We start from the raw sequence: 17,112 nt of genomic DNA, 5'->3' as shown, positions 1-17,112 counted from the left end.
CTAGTTTTTATGCTTCCAATGCTTACATTTCTAGTTTGTAGAATGAGCGTGCGCGCTGCATTTTTTGCGCGCTGCTGGAGCAGCGCGGCTGCTGGAGCGGTCGTTGCGCGCCGCGCCAAACCAGATAATGGGCACGCGCTAAAGCTGTTTTTTGCGCGCGCCGCGTTCGGCGCATGTTGGGGATGTTCTTAGATTCAGCTCCCTGCACCGCAGTGCTGAAATTCCCATTTTAGCAAACTGAACATACCTTGACAATATCATCTCTCCATAATAAAGTACACAGAAAAGATTCAATACAGATTTAAAACAAAGAATGAACCAATAAAATACATTCTCGTAGGAAAAAAGAAACAGCACCGGTAACTTAGCTAGCACACACAAAAGCACGAGCTTATTCTGATTACTCTCCGTTGTGAGGAGTCAATAACTCAAGATAAGGCACGCCATATCCTGATCAGCCGTTCGTGAGCTGGTTAATTCACAAACCGGCAGTGCTTTCTGATCTGCCCGTTGGCCTCGGTCTTCACCTCGATGCTGCCCATTTTCACCATAGCCGCCTTGAATTGCTTCAACCACTCCTGCCGGTCCTTGGCGTGGCCGTCCACCAATCTCGATGTCGTCTCAGATGACATGAGCGCGGCGTCTGACTTGAACAGCACGTTGCGTTTCTGCACGTTGTCATAGTATTGGTTGTCGAGGTCATCGGGAGTCTCGAGGTCCTGAACCACGGTGGGGTCGCCGCCGCGGCTGCACTGCCCCTGCAGGGATGCGGCCAAGGTAGGGTCCATCGACGAGGGGTTCGGGGGGAGGCGGTCACGGAAGGACGAGCAGTGGGAGATCCCCACCGTGTGCGCGCCGGAGAGGGTGACCATGTCCTCGAGGCTGAGCCCCTTGACCCTGAACATGTCCTCCAGGACGCTGACGTTGGCGAAGGGAGGGGGCAGGTTGGGGAGGGTCTCGCCGGCGAGGGACACGTTCCCGTCGTAGCGGCCGGCCGGCATGTCGAAGCCGGACTTCCAGCCACCCCATAGGAAGTCGAGGAAGCTGAACTTCTTTTTCCCGCTTATTAGCAAGACGGTGGCGTCGCGCCCGGCGAAGGCCACGATGTCGGCGCACGAGACGACCCCCTCGCACTCCTTCTCAAGCTTCTCCTTGGCCGCGTCGATCACCTCGTAAGACGTACCCTGACGAAACAGTCGTGGAAGAAGAGGCGGATGAGCGCGGCGCCGATGCCAGGGTCGGCCTTTTGAGCATCCTCCACGACCTCCCTCACGATCTTCTCCGCGTTATGGCACGTCTTGTGGTAGTAGCCCACGGTGAGTGCTGCTGGTGCGGGTGCCGCGGGAGGTGCTGGGCTTGGGGTGGGCGGCAATGGGTTGGGATACCCGTAGCTCGCTTGGCATGTGTGTGCCACACAACCCAGCAATGCTACCAGAACCAAGGCAGCAAGCTTAACAGCAGCCATGGTTGCTATGAACTCTCCAGCTAGCTAGAGAGAGGATGAAGACGGATGGGTGAAGCAAACTTGGTGTTGTGCGGCTCTATTTATAGCTAGCTTGATTGATGCAAGCTGAGGAGAACAAGCTCATGGGATGAACATTATGCCTGCCTGCATGCATGGGATTGTGCCTGTGCGTGATCTTTTGAACATGCATGCTAGGCTGTGGTGTTTAAGTCAAGAGGGAACATGCATGGCGAACATAGTGACAGCTCGCACGGTTGACATTCCATGCCCATTTCCTCCGCTATTGTGGGTGTCGGGTGGCATCAACCGGCTCCGATAGGTTTTGATAGTGTATCGTGTGCCGCATGTAAGGGATGGATGCACTTCTTTTATTGGTGACGGAGGGCAATGTCCAGCTTCTCTTGCGTGGATCAGCAAAATTGTTGTTGCCGTCGTTGGGTTATTTTTTTCCCCGAATATAGTTGCCAATTATTTCTCAAGTATCAACTAATTTATTCAAAAATTGATGAAAATAAGAATTTCTTGCATGTGACAAGTTGATCAATAATTGATCCTTGCACCAAAAATTCTAGCCAAGACGTCGTTTCGTGGGATTTGTCATCTCAAATCGATGGGTGCCTGAAAAAAAAACAGACACAAGGAGCACCAGGCTTTAAATAAATAAAGCCGACAACGGCAAGGGTAACATCAACGTAAGTACGTTACAGACCAAAGAAACCTCCTGCCAGTGAGAATTCCTTCGAAAGTAACACGCCTCTCTGCTGCCTTCCCGTGCCTGTGACATAAAACAAACAACTACATTTTAGGGCCCTCGAAATCGGAGTCCTCGTTGGTAGCAGGGATTTGCGCATGCAAAGGAAAGCCAAAGATTTGATCCAGAATTTGAGAACAAGCTCCTTCGAGAAATCCCCAAATCCCAAGCACTAACCCTAACTCTAACTCTAAGAACTTACCTTCATGGTGCCGTCGTTGGAAGCTGAGCTGACGTACTCAACAGTGTTGTGCTGTCGCTATCACTCCAGGACATCATGGCGCGGCATGGCGGCGACGAGCACAAATAAAGCGAGAGAGAGAGAGAGCACACAGAGCGAGAGAGCGCAAGTGAGACAGAGTGGAGAAGAGGTGGAGAGAGGAGTAACGATTCGGTCTTTTGGCCAGGTCAACCGAACGACAACGGTCGGGATGGCTGGCTACGCCCACAGACAAAAAACAGGACCCATCTATCATAAACTCACTTAATAAAGTCAGGTCCACCTATCGATGGTTTTTGCAAAAAAGTTACACAAGGTGTGTGAAGCATAGTGTTGTGTTTTTCGCTAGGGACTGGCTACTGATCAATCGACTGGAAATGAATTTTGGGTAAGTGGATTGACCCCAAACTCTGTTTCAATCAATTACGCAGAGTCCGCACAATATCATGCAGCGTCTGAACAAGCCTACAACTGGACCATGGGCTGCTCCAGTCCAGTATACTACCAAGCCAGCCTAATTACGGGCTGCTATAGTATCGGCCAAGCGTTTGCAGATGACCAATGAATAACACTCTCACACTTTCTTTTTGCGAAAACACTCTCACACATATTTGCATGCAATGATTATTGGCTATATATATATATTTATTTATTTATTTATTTATTTTCATACATGTGCAATCTCACCGATGAATAACACTCTCACACATATTTATATTTATACATACATATATATTGAAGATGTATTATTACTATGCGAAACACAGCATAATATAGTGAGATTTTGACAAAAAAAGTGTTTTCTAAAAAGTAATGGATTAGTGATATCGGTATTACCTTACAAAAGAAAAGAAAACGAAAATGAAAAATGAAATAAAAACTAGAAAAATGAAGTTTTCAATGGAAGAATGCTTTCATGGCATTGGTATTACCCTTTCAGAAAAAAAAAACCTAAAACAAAATCAAATGATGAAATTTTCTAGAAAAGATTGGAACACTTTAAGAAGAAAGAAAATGAAAAAGAAAAAAACTTCCAAACTTGCACACAAATTGCACTGAAAATGCACTTTTTGAAATATGCAAAGAATAAGCATATAATAGTGCATTTTTCGCATTGTACTATAATTCACACATAATGTAACTGAAATATTGTATTTCCTTTAAGAAGAAAGAATTTTAAAAAAAATTGCGCACAACTTTGCACCGAAATTGCACTTATCATAGTATGCAAAAATAATCATATAATCATGAAATTTTGGCTCGTATTATATAGTATTTGTATGTATATAATTACACTCAGCCAAAAACCCACAAAAAACAAAAAATAACCAATAAAGGAAAGGAAAAAGAAAAACGCACAGAAACGGAAAACAGAAATAGAAAAATGAAACGAAAATACCCACAAAAGAAAGAATAAAATTTCCTAAGGAAGAACGAATTAGTGGCATTGGTATTATCATCTAAGAACAAAGAAAAAGGGAAAAAGAATCGAAAACAAACACCGATAAAATTTGCATGAAATATACATAAAAATGCGTTTTTAGAAAATAAGCTAGAATAATGATATAATCATGAAATTTTGGCACATATATATAGTATTTGTATGTATATAATTACACTCAGCCAAAAACCCACAAAAAATAGCCAATAAAGGAAAGAAAAAAGAAGAAGAAAAACACATAGAAACATAAAACAAAAAAATACCCACAAAATAAAGAATTAAATTTGTAAGAAAGAATGAATTAGTGGCATTGGTATTACCATTTAACAACAAAGAAAATGGGAAAAAAATAAAACAAACACTCATAAAATTTGCACACAATATACATAAAAATTGCGCTTTTTAAAAATATGCAAGAATAAGCATATAAAAGTGGAACTTTTGAAAAAAAAATCTAAGAACAAATGAGTAGTGGCATTGGTATTAACATTAAAGTAGAATGAAAATGAAGTAAAGACTAAAACAATATCAAAATAATGATTTTTTTAAAGAATGAATTAGTAGCTTTGATATTTCCTTTGAGAAGAAAGAAAATTCAAAAAAAACTTGCGCACAACTTTGCACCGAAATTGCACTTTATCGTGCTATGCAAAAATAATCAAATAATTATGAACTATTGGCACATATTATATTGTATTTGTATGTATATAATTGCACTCAGCCAAAACACACACAAAACAAAAAAAAGCCAATAAAGAAAAGAAAAAAGGAAAATAGAAACACAAACTAGAAGAGCAAAAACGAGCCCAAGAAGCAATTTGACTGACCCAAAATAGGGGTCAATCGATACCACACAGCCCAACTCACCACCAAAAGGACACAGGAAAAAAAACAGCACACATCTCAAAGCAGAATCAGACGGCCACAAAATCGACTGACCCAAAAGGAATTTTCAGGTGACTGACATATAGCTAAAGTGTTTCTGCTAGCCTAACTTTCAAAGTGGTGGTTTTCTGCAATTTACTCCAGCGGCGGCGAAATCTGAGCAGAAACCGAAATTTGAACGTTGCTCAGAAACTCAACTAACACCAACATGTGCAAAACAATGCCCCCCCTTAAGTAAGAATGACAGAAAACATGGTAATCATAGTATTTTCTATTAATGAATCTGTTTATCAACCATCTACAATTCTGATCAAATGCATGAGAGGAAAAAAGAAATACATTCGTGAAACATATTTTCCTGTAAATTAAAAAGAAGCCTACCCTATTTTTTTAGCAAACAATTGTGTTACCGTGTGAAGAAAAGAAAAGAAAACTTACAGCTACAACCGAGTTTCATTTACAATCTTGAGGCCCCAGCTGACGTCCTCGCAGTGCCTCACGTACGGCACCACCTTGCCCAGGTCGGCGTCCCTCTTGGCCTTGCAGTCGAAGTAGGGGGCCTGGTGGAAGCACGGCTCGATGGACATGGCACGGCCGCACGGCGGCTCCGGCACGACGTGGTTCTCGGGCCTGTACATGATCCACGGCGTGAGGCCGGCGAGGCCCTGCGCGACGTAGCCGAAGGTGGAGAAGCCGCTGGTGATGAGCACATCGCTCATGCTCAGCAGGTAGATCTCCGCCAGCGCCTTCATGTTGTGCTTCCTGTTCTTCTTCTTCTGGTACTCCTCGTGGCTCGGCTGGTAAACTTTCACCGTGGTGCCGTCGACGGTGTGGTGCTCGCTGTACCTTTCCCTGATCTGATCACTGTACCAAGAGCTCAAAGAGGTCGCGAGAACGGCGATTGTCCGGTTATTCCGAGCGGCAGCTTCATCGGTCACACCGATTTCTGGCAGCAGCTTTTCACCTTGAGCACAAGAAAGGATCTGTTCTAAAACGTGTGGAAATGGCCCATTTCTTTGCAAGATGCCCTTCTTTTCAAATATTCTGATCTGAATCCCCACTACTTTATCAGCTTTAGCAAGGTAGGCCCTGTAGTACGTTGTCGCCGAATACCAGATATCATTTGTTGGATGAAGAAGATACCGGCCCAAGTGATGGAAAACGGTGTCCTTCTCAGGAAACAGCTTGCTCAGTTCATCTTGGAAACTTGGGATAAGAAACAGTGACGGCACAAAGTACATGTCGGTCCGCATGATCAGCCACGGCACACCTTGCAGGAACTGTTGATCGTCTTCGCAATAGAAAAGCTTGTCGTGGAAAGCGTAGTCACCATCAAGATGGAGGTACACATAGGGAGGCCTAGCACTGGCTAGAGACCGATATGTGTTGCCACGGATAACATTTTCCTGGAACATGTTACCATAGCTCTCTGGACTATGCTTGGTGAACTCATTATAGCTCAGAGGGAAATCTGAAGGAATCAACCATGAAGTTCCAGGAAAAGGCTCACAGAAAGTGTTGGCAATCTGCTTATAACGGTCCACGAGCAAAACCCTGCCTGTCAAAAGTGCGTAAAGAAACGCTGAAGTGATCTCAAGCATCCGGTTACCCATCCCGGCATGGATTATCAGGAAGAGATAGTTGCAATCCGATGTGCCGTTGATGCTCTGAGTGGACCTGAGCTGTTTTACAGCATTGTTGTATGTTTTGGTGCCTGGACCACACTTCTTCTGCAGTGCTTCTTGTCTCCTTAATCTTTCTATGAGGTATGGAGAAAGTACTCTTGCTGCATTCCTGTGATAACGTGCAAACTGGTACCTGCTGCGACACGATCTTTCATCAAATCCCTCGATCAGAAGGCCACCCAGAAGTCTGTCATAATCAATTTGTGCCGATGGAGATAAATCATCAGGCATATCATCTCTTATATCTGAAAAAGATAAGATGTTTTAAGTCAGCGCAAGAAAACAATACAAGGACCAGAATAATAGTATTGGTTGGTTGCTGCATATTGTAGTTAAAAAAAAGTAATGGTAAATATAAGTTGAATCACATTGTTGTCATTATTCTCATAGCGGAAACAATCACTTGAGTTACTTAAAAACCCTACAAAGGATTGGGACATGGAAACTGACATTAGGGAGCACCTATAATTCAACGGAAATAACACTATACTAAGGCAAGCTACTATTCTTTATTGGTTCCATATGTCCCTTCCAACATTCATGTACATGATTCTATCGTACCCACCGATTGTTATGACGAAAACTAACTCAAATTATTTCTCAAGGTGAGGACCACGGATATTTTTGTGAATGTTTGATTAGCTATGTATCGAGAACTTGAACCGCACCATATTCCTCATCTTACTTTATTGTTCGTCATCTCCTTGAGAAAGCGGCGTGGCATGAAAAGATACTCTCTAGTGGCATTCATCATTGATGCAAACAAAAGTAGCTAGCAGCTTAGCACCATTAACACACAAGCTAACTATAGAGAGGTCCAGCAAGAACAATCGGTACACGTATCACCTTTCCTTCTTTTCGCGAGAAAGTATATCATTCATGCCCAACATCTACCACAATTTACCCGCAAAAAAATCACCTACCACAACTGTACTTCTTTTTTGGTGAACCCACAATTGCAGCTTCACTGCGGATAATTCGCCCATGCTTTATTCTATCATATATTAAAAAATCGAAATAAAGGAGTTTCCCTCGGCTCCATTTTCATTAATGAAACGAAGCAACAGAGTTCAGAGCTCCCAGATATAACCAAAGGTAGGCAGACAGATAAACATCCAACCAAACGGCTGTTACAAAGACATGCTAGAACAACCCCAACTAACCCTGAGAATGTTGTACCATGTATCATTGATACTCTAAATAGATAGCCCTATTTTCGGCGATAATTGGACAAACTCAGTTTAGCTGATTGTAATACTATGATGGGTTGAGTAATACAGTACAAGTTTTACCCACACCAAGATTTCACGCCCGTACCCCCGAGTCGCCCCGCTTGGGCGACACGGGGGCGATCTCGCGCCGCCGCTCCTCGTCGTTACCACGTTCCTCCTTTCCTCGCCGCTGCCAGAGGCTAGCGCCGGGCAGGCCCTGGGCGCAGCCAAGGAAGGTGGCGGCGGGGAGCTTCTCACGCTTGGGCAGGCGCATGGATTGGATCCGCCAGATCCGTCCGGCCCGGGCCTAGGGTTTGAGGTGGCGGTCAACCCGGCAATCTCACCCATGGGCGGCCGCGCCCATGGGCACCCGACCCTAATGGGTAGGGTATGGGTCATCATATTAACCCATGGGTAAGCCCGATGGGTAACCCGATTAGTCATGGGTAGGGCACTGGCACAAGGTTCTACCCGTGGGTCACCCGATTAATAGTATTGATTAAAATATTTATTTAATTTTATATGATGTGTAGACGTTTTGCTGAAGATGTGCTAATTAATTTAGTTAGAACAACCCAACGCTGGCAGTTGCATTTTTTAGTGAACGCTGCACTAGCGATGGAGTATGCATGCATGTTTGTGGTAAGGCCCATCTCAGAGTTACTAGTTCAGCCTAATAAAAGGAGTACTAGTTCGGCCTATTGGGCCTCCAGTGGCTGAAGGTCATGCACGACTGATGTGTTGTGCGTGCGTGGCAACGAATGGGAGGTGCTCTTTTAGGATCTTTTAGTACCACCTCGCTTGCGGGAGCGCAGGGTAGGCCTAGCTTAGCTATAAAAGGAGGCGGAAGGGCATCGGTACAAAAGAAAGGCAACGACAGCCAAACTCCAGGCATGCAAGCAGTCTGTTAAAATTAAAGAATGAATTAAAATGTTAGACCCGATGGGTGCCCTATTGGGTCGGGTCACCACCTTCACCCGGTCAAACCCGACCCGACTGCCAGGTTGAGGCGGCGGCGTCGTTCGGGCCGCGGGCGGTGCTTGCCGGAGTTGTGGACCGCGTCTTCTCGGCCGTGCGGGCGGTGGATGCGGGTGCCACGTGGAGGGATCCCCTGCTGCTCTCCTACGCCAAATTTGAAGACGGCGCCCCCTGTTGCTTCCTCCTCATCAATCCGGCCGGATTCGTTGGCGGACTACGCGGATGTGGGGTGGGATCTCTGGATCGGAGTAATTTCTTGGCCGGCTGCGGACGCCGGCGGCGCCCCAGGCGTTGTTTCCTTCTTGAAGGCGGCTTCGAGATCCAGCTCCCTCCCCCTCATCCTTTCCCTGCACCCGGGTGAAAACCTACAACTTTGGTTGGGCGGCGGCGGTGCCCGGCTCCGTCACCTTCTTGGAGGCGCCGCTTTGGGTCCGCGGGGAGGTGGGACAGCTACAGCGCGTTCTTGGCGTTCCTGATGGCGGCGGTTCTCTTTAGTGGTGTCGCTTCACCATGGCGGTCGACTGTCCGGCTCTCGTGGTGATTGTGGTGCCCAACTCTTCGCCGTGTCTTCCTGGGGTGCTTCCGTCCCGTTCAGAGAGGCTGGAGGTGGAGCGGCTTCATCTTGCACGGAGCTCCGGTGGAGATGTCAAGTCATGTCTGACCGACAGGTGCTACGCTTTGTCATGCCTGATCGGCAAGTGCTACACACGACAGATCTTCCAAAGACTTCAAGTTGTGTCGGCTGGTGGTACTTGGCAGCATGGTGTTGAGGTGTATCAGTGGCGACTGCGACGTGCTCAGCTGATTGCGCGCAGGGAGGAGGTGCCGTTGGGCGCCGTGGTGGCGTCGACGATAGCTGGACCGAGCAAGGTTGATGCATTAGTACAGTTCTGAAGATGGAGCGGTGGAAGTTGGTGGCGGCGGCCTCTGAGTGCACGCCGGACCGGTGAGACCCATGCCCGACAGGCGTCCTGAATGGGATCTCAGGTCTTAGATGTTAGGTTTGGCTGCGATGGCTGTTTGGTATTAGGCCCAGGCTATCTGCGCCCCTTCATCAACTGGATAGAGTGGCTTAGACGGCGGCTTTAGTCTTACTATTATAGTACTTTGTAAGGTCTTGTGAGAATAATTAATAAAATGGTCGTATGCATCGCCCAGATAGGCCGGGGTCATCCTCCTTTTCTAAAAAAACATAAAACACTCATACTTAAACAGCTCTCGTCCCTTGGAGCCTTGGGAGTTCACACGGGTAGACGAAAGTTACTGACAGGTGGGGCCGCTATCCTTGCAGTGAAGTTGGGGCTGGATTTTTGCTTGCTTGATGCACGCAAGTGGTACCGACATGTAGGAGGGTGGTTCTACCGTCTACTACATTTCTACAGCCTACAGCCTACAGACAGAGACAGTAGAGAGTAGACTAATCTCGCCCCGAAACGAAAGGCCACGAGACGAACACGCGCGCGCGCAAGGGGGTAGAGATGCGGGAACCGAACACGTACCTCGGCTCACCTCCGGCAGGAAGAGATCCCCCCGGAAGAGCCACTCCGGCGCCGGCCCGGCCTGCCGCCGCTGCAGGAGCAGCACGGCCGGGATCAGCAGGAAGCACACCGACAGCGCGAACCGCTGCGCGGCGCCACCGCGCGGCGGCTTCCCCTTCGCCCCCGCCCCCGGCCCCGCCCGCTGCCGCCGCGGCAGCGCCGGCCCCTCGCCGCTCCTCCCCATGGCCACGAGCTAGCTAGCAGAGCCAGCGGCTGTCCGCGGCCAGCCCCAACCGCCCGCATGGGCTAGCGGCGAGCCGGTGCTCCCATGGCCGTGCTCCGCTTTAATTTCGGGGACAGGGAGGCCGAGCCGGTCCGTGTCCGGCCGTCGCTTCGTCCGCGTGGGAGCGCAGCAGGTTGCAGGAGCAGCTGGCTACTGGGCAGTGACCAGTGACTGAGGGTGAGGCCAGCCAGCGCTTGGAGAGTGTCTGAATGTCTCTCGTTCCTTTTCTGTTCTGTCCCCTTGCCCGGCTTTGCCTGCACCGCACTCCCCACGTTATTTTTCCGTAGCTGGCACCGGCACCGGCACCGCGCTGCGCTTGTCCGCGAGATCCGTCGGGCAGAGTGCCCCCCCACCACAGGCCGAAAATGGGATCTCAACTCTTCTTATCTAAATCAAGAAAGAACAGCGCAGACCACCCGGGACAGTAAAGCAGCGAACTGCTCTGTGAATCGTAAGAGCATCCGCAATAGAAGGCGTAGAAATACCTAATTTTTCATCTTCAGCTCCAAAAACACTTCTCATGTAGATGTAGAAAAAATTCCCTCTCAGTCCCTGAAGATATAAAATACAACACTCCACGGTGCAAATATACATCACCACCTACAACCTACAGGAGATGTATCTTTGCAAGCCGCGCACCAACCGTCAACCGTCGTTTCCTTTCACTTCTCTCCCTTCTTCCTCCCGCCCACCCATCACGCACGTCGCAGCCGCCCCGTGCCAGATCCGGCCCCGTCGTCGCCCCGCTGCCGGTTTCGACCATCCTCCACTATCGGCCGCCGCCGGGCGCCGCGAATTGGCGTTTTTTTCTCCTCTTCTCCCGCCATTGATTCGGCTCTGACGCCGCGTGATTCGCCCCCTCCCCCACCGCTCCTCCGCCGGCCCCAGTCCGTCGCCGCCCCACCCCACCTTCGGCCGCCGCCACACACCGTGTTTCCGCCGCTCCTGACACCGTCCAACCTCGTCGCTGCCCGATTCGACCGTGTCGTCGTCCGACCTCGTTGCTGCCTGATTCACCATGTCGTCGCTCAACCGCCCCCGCCAAGCCCCACCGACGCTTCCCACGCGCGCTCCCCACACCGTGTTTCCGCCGCCCCCGCCCACCACACCCCACTTCCACCCGCCTACCGCACGTCGTCGCTGCCCGATTCGACCTCGCCGCACGCCATGCCGCCGAAGAAGCTCCCGAAGAGCAAGACGGGCTACTTTGGCGTCGAGTTTAACGACGTCGGCCGCCGCTTCTGGCTCGGCACCTACCCCGCCTCCGACAAGGCCGCGCGTGCCTACGACGTGGCGGTGTGGTGTGCCAGGAGGCCAAAGACAGGCCTCAACTTCCCGGAGATCAAGACCTAGGCGGATGCGGAGTTCCTCATACCGGAGGGCATCCGGCTAGATGAGATACCGAAGAAGAACGACAAGAAGAAGAGGTCGGCCATTGTCGTTGGTCTCGACGATAGCGAGGAGGCGGCAATGGCGAGGTTCGCGCAGGAGCATCCGGAGTATGTGCAGGCCGAGCAGAAGAAGGAGGACGACGACGAGGAGGTCGGCCCCTCGACGGTGATCCCCGTCGAGTCTGACTCGTCGGACTGGGCTGACTCGGAGGAGGAGGACGAGGGGTGCGACGACCCGGACAATGACGATTTCTGGGAGCAGTTCAAGAGCTCATCGCTAAGTACTTTCATCTTCGAGTAGTTGTTGTGTGAACTAGTAGTAGTCGTTGGAGTAGTAGTTTGATGGATGTAGTGGTCTGAACTAGTAAGTAGTCTTTCAAATTAGAATTATGTTTTAAGTAGGACTATGTTTAACTATGTTTGAAATGAAGTACTACTAGTTGAACGAACTATGTTTGAATTTGAAATGAAGTAGTATTTGAAGTTTTAATTTTTGCATCTCCAGTTTACATCACCTAATGAAGTTGCACTTGTACATCTCCGTTTTGCATCATTGGTTGGAGTTGGAAGTTTTTTAAAGGTAAAAAAATATTTTTTAAATATGTAAATTTTTACATCTTCTGTTTTACGTCTTCTATCGGAGATGCTCTGTCTCCGGTGTTCAGACGCCCGGCTTTGTCAAGTTTTGACCCTGAGCGGCCGTCACAGCGGCGTTGTCCGGACGCCCGTCGTTTTCTGTTTGGCCCGGCGTCCAGCCAGAAGCTTCATTCTAGCCCACCCAATGCGGGTATTCAGCAGTGGCATGGGCTGTGTTCGCTGACGAATGCTCGGAAAAGAAAGAGCGGCATGGCCGGCAATTACTGATCGGATCTTCTGTGTGCAACTCAACCGGGTTTGATTGGCCTTTGGCTAGTTGATCGCATGTGCAAGTGAGGTTTATCGTTAATTACCTCCAAAGGAATATATAAAAAAAATATTCTAATACACAAAGCTTTGCATATCTTCTTATTGATAGAAAAAAAGAGAATGAGTATAAGCGAGGGTAAAACACATGCACAAATGCAAGTTGTTGTGAAACCGGTGCCCAAAGGAGAGAGACAAAGGGTGCTTCGCCCAAACAAGCAAAAACCATAGCTAAATCCCCTAACTAGAGAGGCAGTCCAAACCAACGTTAAGTCAAACAACCACAAGTCCAACACCGGGGGCGTCACAAGCACGCAAGACGGTGCCTTCAAAAAGAAGAAGGACGCCGCGACGCCAGCGTTGTCCGATCCGAAGAATCAGACCCCGTGTAGGGCTTTCCCTCGTTCCCGAAGAGGGATGCAGAGAGAGGCCATGACAATGCCTTCAAAGAGGGGACAACACTCGCTGATGATGATGCTGCCAAAACCGGCAAGACGAGCATGGATTTCTCTATGGCATGTGGGTGAGCAATCTAAAGCCACCGGGCCAGAAACTGGGAGTTGGAAGTTAAACTTTGGTTGAAAACCCACCACCACCAGAAAGGGAGCTACGTCGGACGTGAACCTTGGACTTGATGAGGGGCGAGGCAATGAGGTGGCCGGGATTGAGGAGGCGAAGGGGCTTTATGCAGGGGACACACCGACACCAATGAGCCAGGACTTAGAGGAGACGTTGATTCAGACCGCCGTGGCCGAGGCCCTCAGGACACCGGCAAGCCATAGAGGCTAGAGGAAACGCAGTCGTGCGACCAACTTCATATTGGGATTTAGACATGGCTGCTCCAAGTAAAATAATGAGCAAGAGGCAAGGGGAATATGCTTTGTAAGGGCAACTCCAACCCGATCATCAAATACGTGACAAATGTTCGCACCGAACGATTTGAGCATTTTTAGCCATCCAACACTAGTCCTCAAATATTCACGGATAGAGGGTTAAGTGGTTTCGACATTTGAATTTTCTAATAAAACCAGCACCAAACTAAAAGAGGGAGGATCCAAACGTCCGTCTCACCCACTATTAGTTGCACATCTCCCCACAACTCATGTGTCCCACTCACCTTTTTTTTTTCCTCTCAATCCTTCTAGCCTTGATAACTACCGTTGGATGGTCGACGCCCTATTCACCGTACATGTCAACGGACATTTGATGATGTCAATTTATTAATCAGAGTTAGAGTTGCCCTAACTATGTTTTGTCTGGTCTATTGTTCTCCAATGGTTCCCTAGATGAACTTTGATGTTTGGACAGCCGGAGTTTCGAGCTTTAAGGGCATCTCCAGCAGGGACCCTCAAAACGTACTTTGCCATCCAACATGATACCTCATTGGTCTGCGGACGCACTCGCTTGATTACGTAAACCGGACGCAGACTGGGGGTATGCTTCCGACACACCTGTCGGTGTCAAAACCGGCAGATCTCGGGTAGAGGGGCCCAAGCTGTGAGTCTAAGGATCGATGGTAATGAGGGACAATAGGGACACGGTGTTTACCCAGGTTCGGGCCCTATCAAAGGAGGTAAAATCCTATGGCCTGCTTGATTTTATTCGATGAGTATGGGAGTTACAAGAGTTGATCTACCTCGAGATCGTAATGGCTAAACCCTAGCCATCTAGCCAACGATTATTCTGATGCCCTCCACGGATTAAACCCTCCGGTTTATGTACACACCGGAGGGGCCTAGAGTTATACAGAATCGGTTCACAGAGGAAGGAAGTATTACACCCGGACACTAAATTTGCCGTTCTACACACATAGGAGTCCTACCCGGACACGGGAGGTGGTCTTCTGATTTGTCTTCACGACCCATCAGTGCAGCCCATATCGAATAGACCGGACACCCGAGGACCCTATAATTCAGGACTCCCTCAACCCCGGTCCCACCCAAAAATATCTCCCGCACCCACGCCCTCTACCACGTTGTTGCACCTTCGTTTCCTCTCACCGCATTCATGTCGGCTCAGAATGTACGCGACCGGTCACTGAAACCTGCATTGAAGCGGCGTGCCAGGAAAGGGCCACCTGCATCGTGTCCCGTGCATGCTCGATGCTGGATAGATGTGACCGGGCTGGTCCACGTGGCTGGCGGCGCAGGCGATCACTGAGAAGAACGTCAGCAGCTTCGGGTCCTTAACATCGCCCACACGGTTTTCGCCAGGCTGCAACAACCACAAGGCCGGCACGTCCACGTCTGTGTGAACCTCACCTCGACTAGCGACATACATGCTATGGACTTCCAGGAGACAAAACAGGACATGGGAGACGAAGACGTTTGTGGTATTTTTACACGGCTGAATGGCCTCCTTCCGTGCCCACGTGCACGACCGGATACTTGGTTTTAGAGTCCACGTCGAAGATGCCTAGAGGCTCTTTGAGCGGTCACGCGGTGCTGTCTTTTACTCTCTTTTCCGCCACGAAAAAGCCCGTCGTCGTCCGACGTCCACCCAAAATTCTCAATTTTACTAGGCTCAGAAAAGAAAATGGCGCATGGCTCGGATCTTCTGTGCCCAACTCAACCGATTTTAACTGGCCTTTGGCTAGCCGATTGATCACCTCTGCTGTGCCCTCGCGTCTAATTAAGCTTATCGTTAGCAGGCCAGCAAGAGGAGAGTATTTTATCGTTACGTTAGCAGGGGATGCGACCAGCGTCAGAAGGATTTAGACCTGGCCGCCCCGAGTAAAATAAGCAACGCTAATTAAGACAACGGGAATCTGCTTTGCAGCCATGTGTATCGTCTGGTATCTTGCGCCCCCCTACGATTCCCTCCGTGAACTTCCCCCATCATTTCCCGGGCCTCTTTTTCTAAACGAAAAACCATTCCCTGCGTCTACTACTACTCCATCGCGGCTGGTAGTAAGTGCAAGGTCTACGATGATCCATCCGGGCAGCATCGATCAGCCTCTACGGTCGAGTATGGATTCGAAGTGGAGGAGCGCGAGTGGTACCTTGGCCGTCGTCGTCGTCGTCCTTTGGGAGGTCGACGTCGAAGAGCATCTGCGACGAGGAGTCGGCCCGCAGGTTCCAGAGGGCGAGGATGCAGGCCGGGAGCGTGAGCAGGCAGAGCAGCAGCGCGGCGCGCGCGCAGTTGCGCCGGTGCCTGCCCCGCCCCGCCTCCTGCTGGTCCGCGGCGTGGGGGTGCGGCGCCCTTGCCTCCGTCTCCAGGCCGCCGCCGCCGCGCAGGGGCAGACTCTCCTCGTGGCCGCCGTTGCTCCCACGCCAGCCGCTCGGTTGTTTCTCCATGACCGACCCGCCTCCACGCTGGCTCTAAGGCTCTACCTCTAGCTCGCTCGTTTGCTCTGCTCCGTGCTCGCCGTGCAGAGCGGGCCGGCTGGAAGAAGCGTCTTGTCTGCGCTTTGCTTTGTGGTCTCGCTCGGGGACGGGAGCGGTCAAAGCTGTGGAAAGCCGCGGCAATCGGGTGGGCGCTGCAACTTGCGAGAGAACAGGGGCTCCTTATTCGTCGTGGGTTTGGACGTGATGGGCTGAAGACGGAGCTTGGAACGTAGTCGTGGCAGTGGGTTCGGCAACCGAGCACTGCTATTCAGCCGACGCTTTCCACACGATACTCGGTCTGACGTGAGAGGCCTATATCTGCCATGCTCCAAGAAATATTTTTGCAGTGTCACGGAAGGAAGGAAAAAAATACAGTAACTTTCTCTTGCGGAGTGCTCGAAGTCCTAGTGCTGACCTTTGCAAACATATTTTTAAATCTTATTTTATACTACTTTCTCTTGGTGCTCTCCATCGACCTCACTTCCACTAGAAAACCACTGATCCGAGCCGACTGGACTGGAATACTTTCATCAAGGAAGACATCTATTATCAGGACTCAACAGACAACAGCCCACACAGCATACAGGCATTGTACCAACAAATGCATCGTAGATAAAACATTGTTGTTAGAGCATCTCCAATAGACGGTCCAAATGCAAAAATGCCTAACTTTTGGACCGTCTGAGGCAAAAAAACTGCTCCAACAGACGGTCCATATGTAAAAAAAAATTGGACCGCGGCCTCCTCGTGATGTAAAATCCAACATCTCGCGATGCAAATATACATAACGGGATGCATCTAGTCCAAAACCAGCCGTCGCCCGCGAACGCCCAACCGCCACTTCATTTCCGTTCCCGCTCGCGCCCGTCCGCCCGCCTGCGACCCGCCGGCCGGAATCCGCCGCCGCGACCGCCCAAAACCTCGTCGTCGCCCGCGTCACCACCCCACATCCCCGCCGCCGCCCTCCGCTGCCGTCGCCCCCCCTCGCCTCCCCGCCACCGCCCGGACACCGCTGAATCGGGAGGCAGCCGGCGCGGGATTCGGCCCCTCCGGCGGTCCGGCTGCTGCGGTAGGCCTCCGCAGGGTCTCGGGCTG

General features: G+C 50.0%; 1 protein-coding gene and 1 pseudogene across 3 annotated transcripts; both read right to left on the bottom strand.

Annotated features, from left to right (window-relative positions):
- Window positions 1-269: 269 nt before the first annotated feature.
- On the bottom strand, window positions 270-1,494 carry LOC119314229 (annotated as a pseudogene).
- Window positions 1,495-1,933: 439 nt separating this feature from the next.
- LOC119317977 (galactoside 2-alpha-L-fucosyltransferase-like) lies at window positions 1,934-16,208 on the bottom strand. Of its 3 annotated transcripts, XR_005153867.1 has the most exons (4): window positions 15,693-16,208; window positions 5,201-6,692; window positions 2,175-2,240; window positions 1,934-2,083 (listed from the first exon to the last, which is right to left on the bottom strand). XR_005153867.1 is itself a non-coding variant. In XM_037592483.1 (3 exons), the coding sequence occupies exons 1-2, from the start codon at window positions 15,985-15,987 to the stop codon at window positions 5,203-5,205; spliced, it is 1,785 nt and encodes a 594-aa protein (XP_037448380.1). In that variant the 5' UTR covers window positions 15,988-16,208; the 3' UTR covers window positions 1,934-2,240; window positions 5,201-5,202. The 3 variants fall into 3 exon arrangements, 2 of the variants coding, with proteins under 2 accessions (XP_037448380.1, XP_037448381.1); XM_037592483.1 differs by having other exon boundaries at window positions 1,934-2,240; XM_037592484.1 differs by lacking the exons at window positions 1,934-2,083; window positions 2,175-2,240; window positions 15,693-16,208 and adding an exon at window positions 10,136-10,657 and having other exon boundaries at window positions 5,004-6,692.
- Window positions 16,209-17,112: the final 904 nt, after the last annotated feature.

This window comes from Triticum dicoccoides, chromosome 6A (assembly GCF_002162155.2).
Source record: "Triticum dicoccoides isolate Atlit2015 ecotype Zavitan chromosome 6A, WEW_v2.0, whole genome shotgun sequence".
Lineage (NCBI taxonomy): Eukaryota > Viridiplantae > Streptophyta > Magnoliopsida > Poales > Poaceae > Triticum > Triticum dicoccoides.
The sequence above is the reverse complement of the archived record's forward strand: the minus strand, read 5'-3'. Positions and strand labels throughout refer to the sequence as shown.

What these genes read in the sequence shown, in the direction of transcription:
- LOC119317977 (XM_037592483.1), bottom strand. Translation starts at nt 15,987, where the DNA reads ATGGAGAAACAACCGAGCGGCTGGCGTGGGAGCAACGGCGGCCACGAG. An exon ending in CGACGACGACGACGGCCAAG is followed by an intron (nt 6,693 to 15,692) that starts GTACCACTCGCG and finishes TATCTTTTTCAG; the next exon opens with ATATAAGAGATGATATGCCT.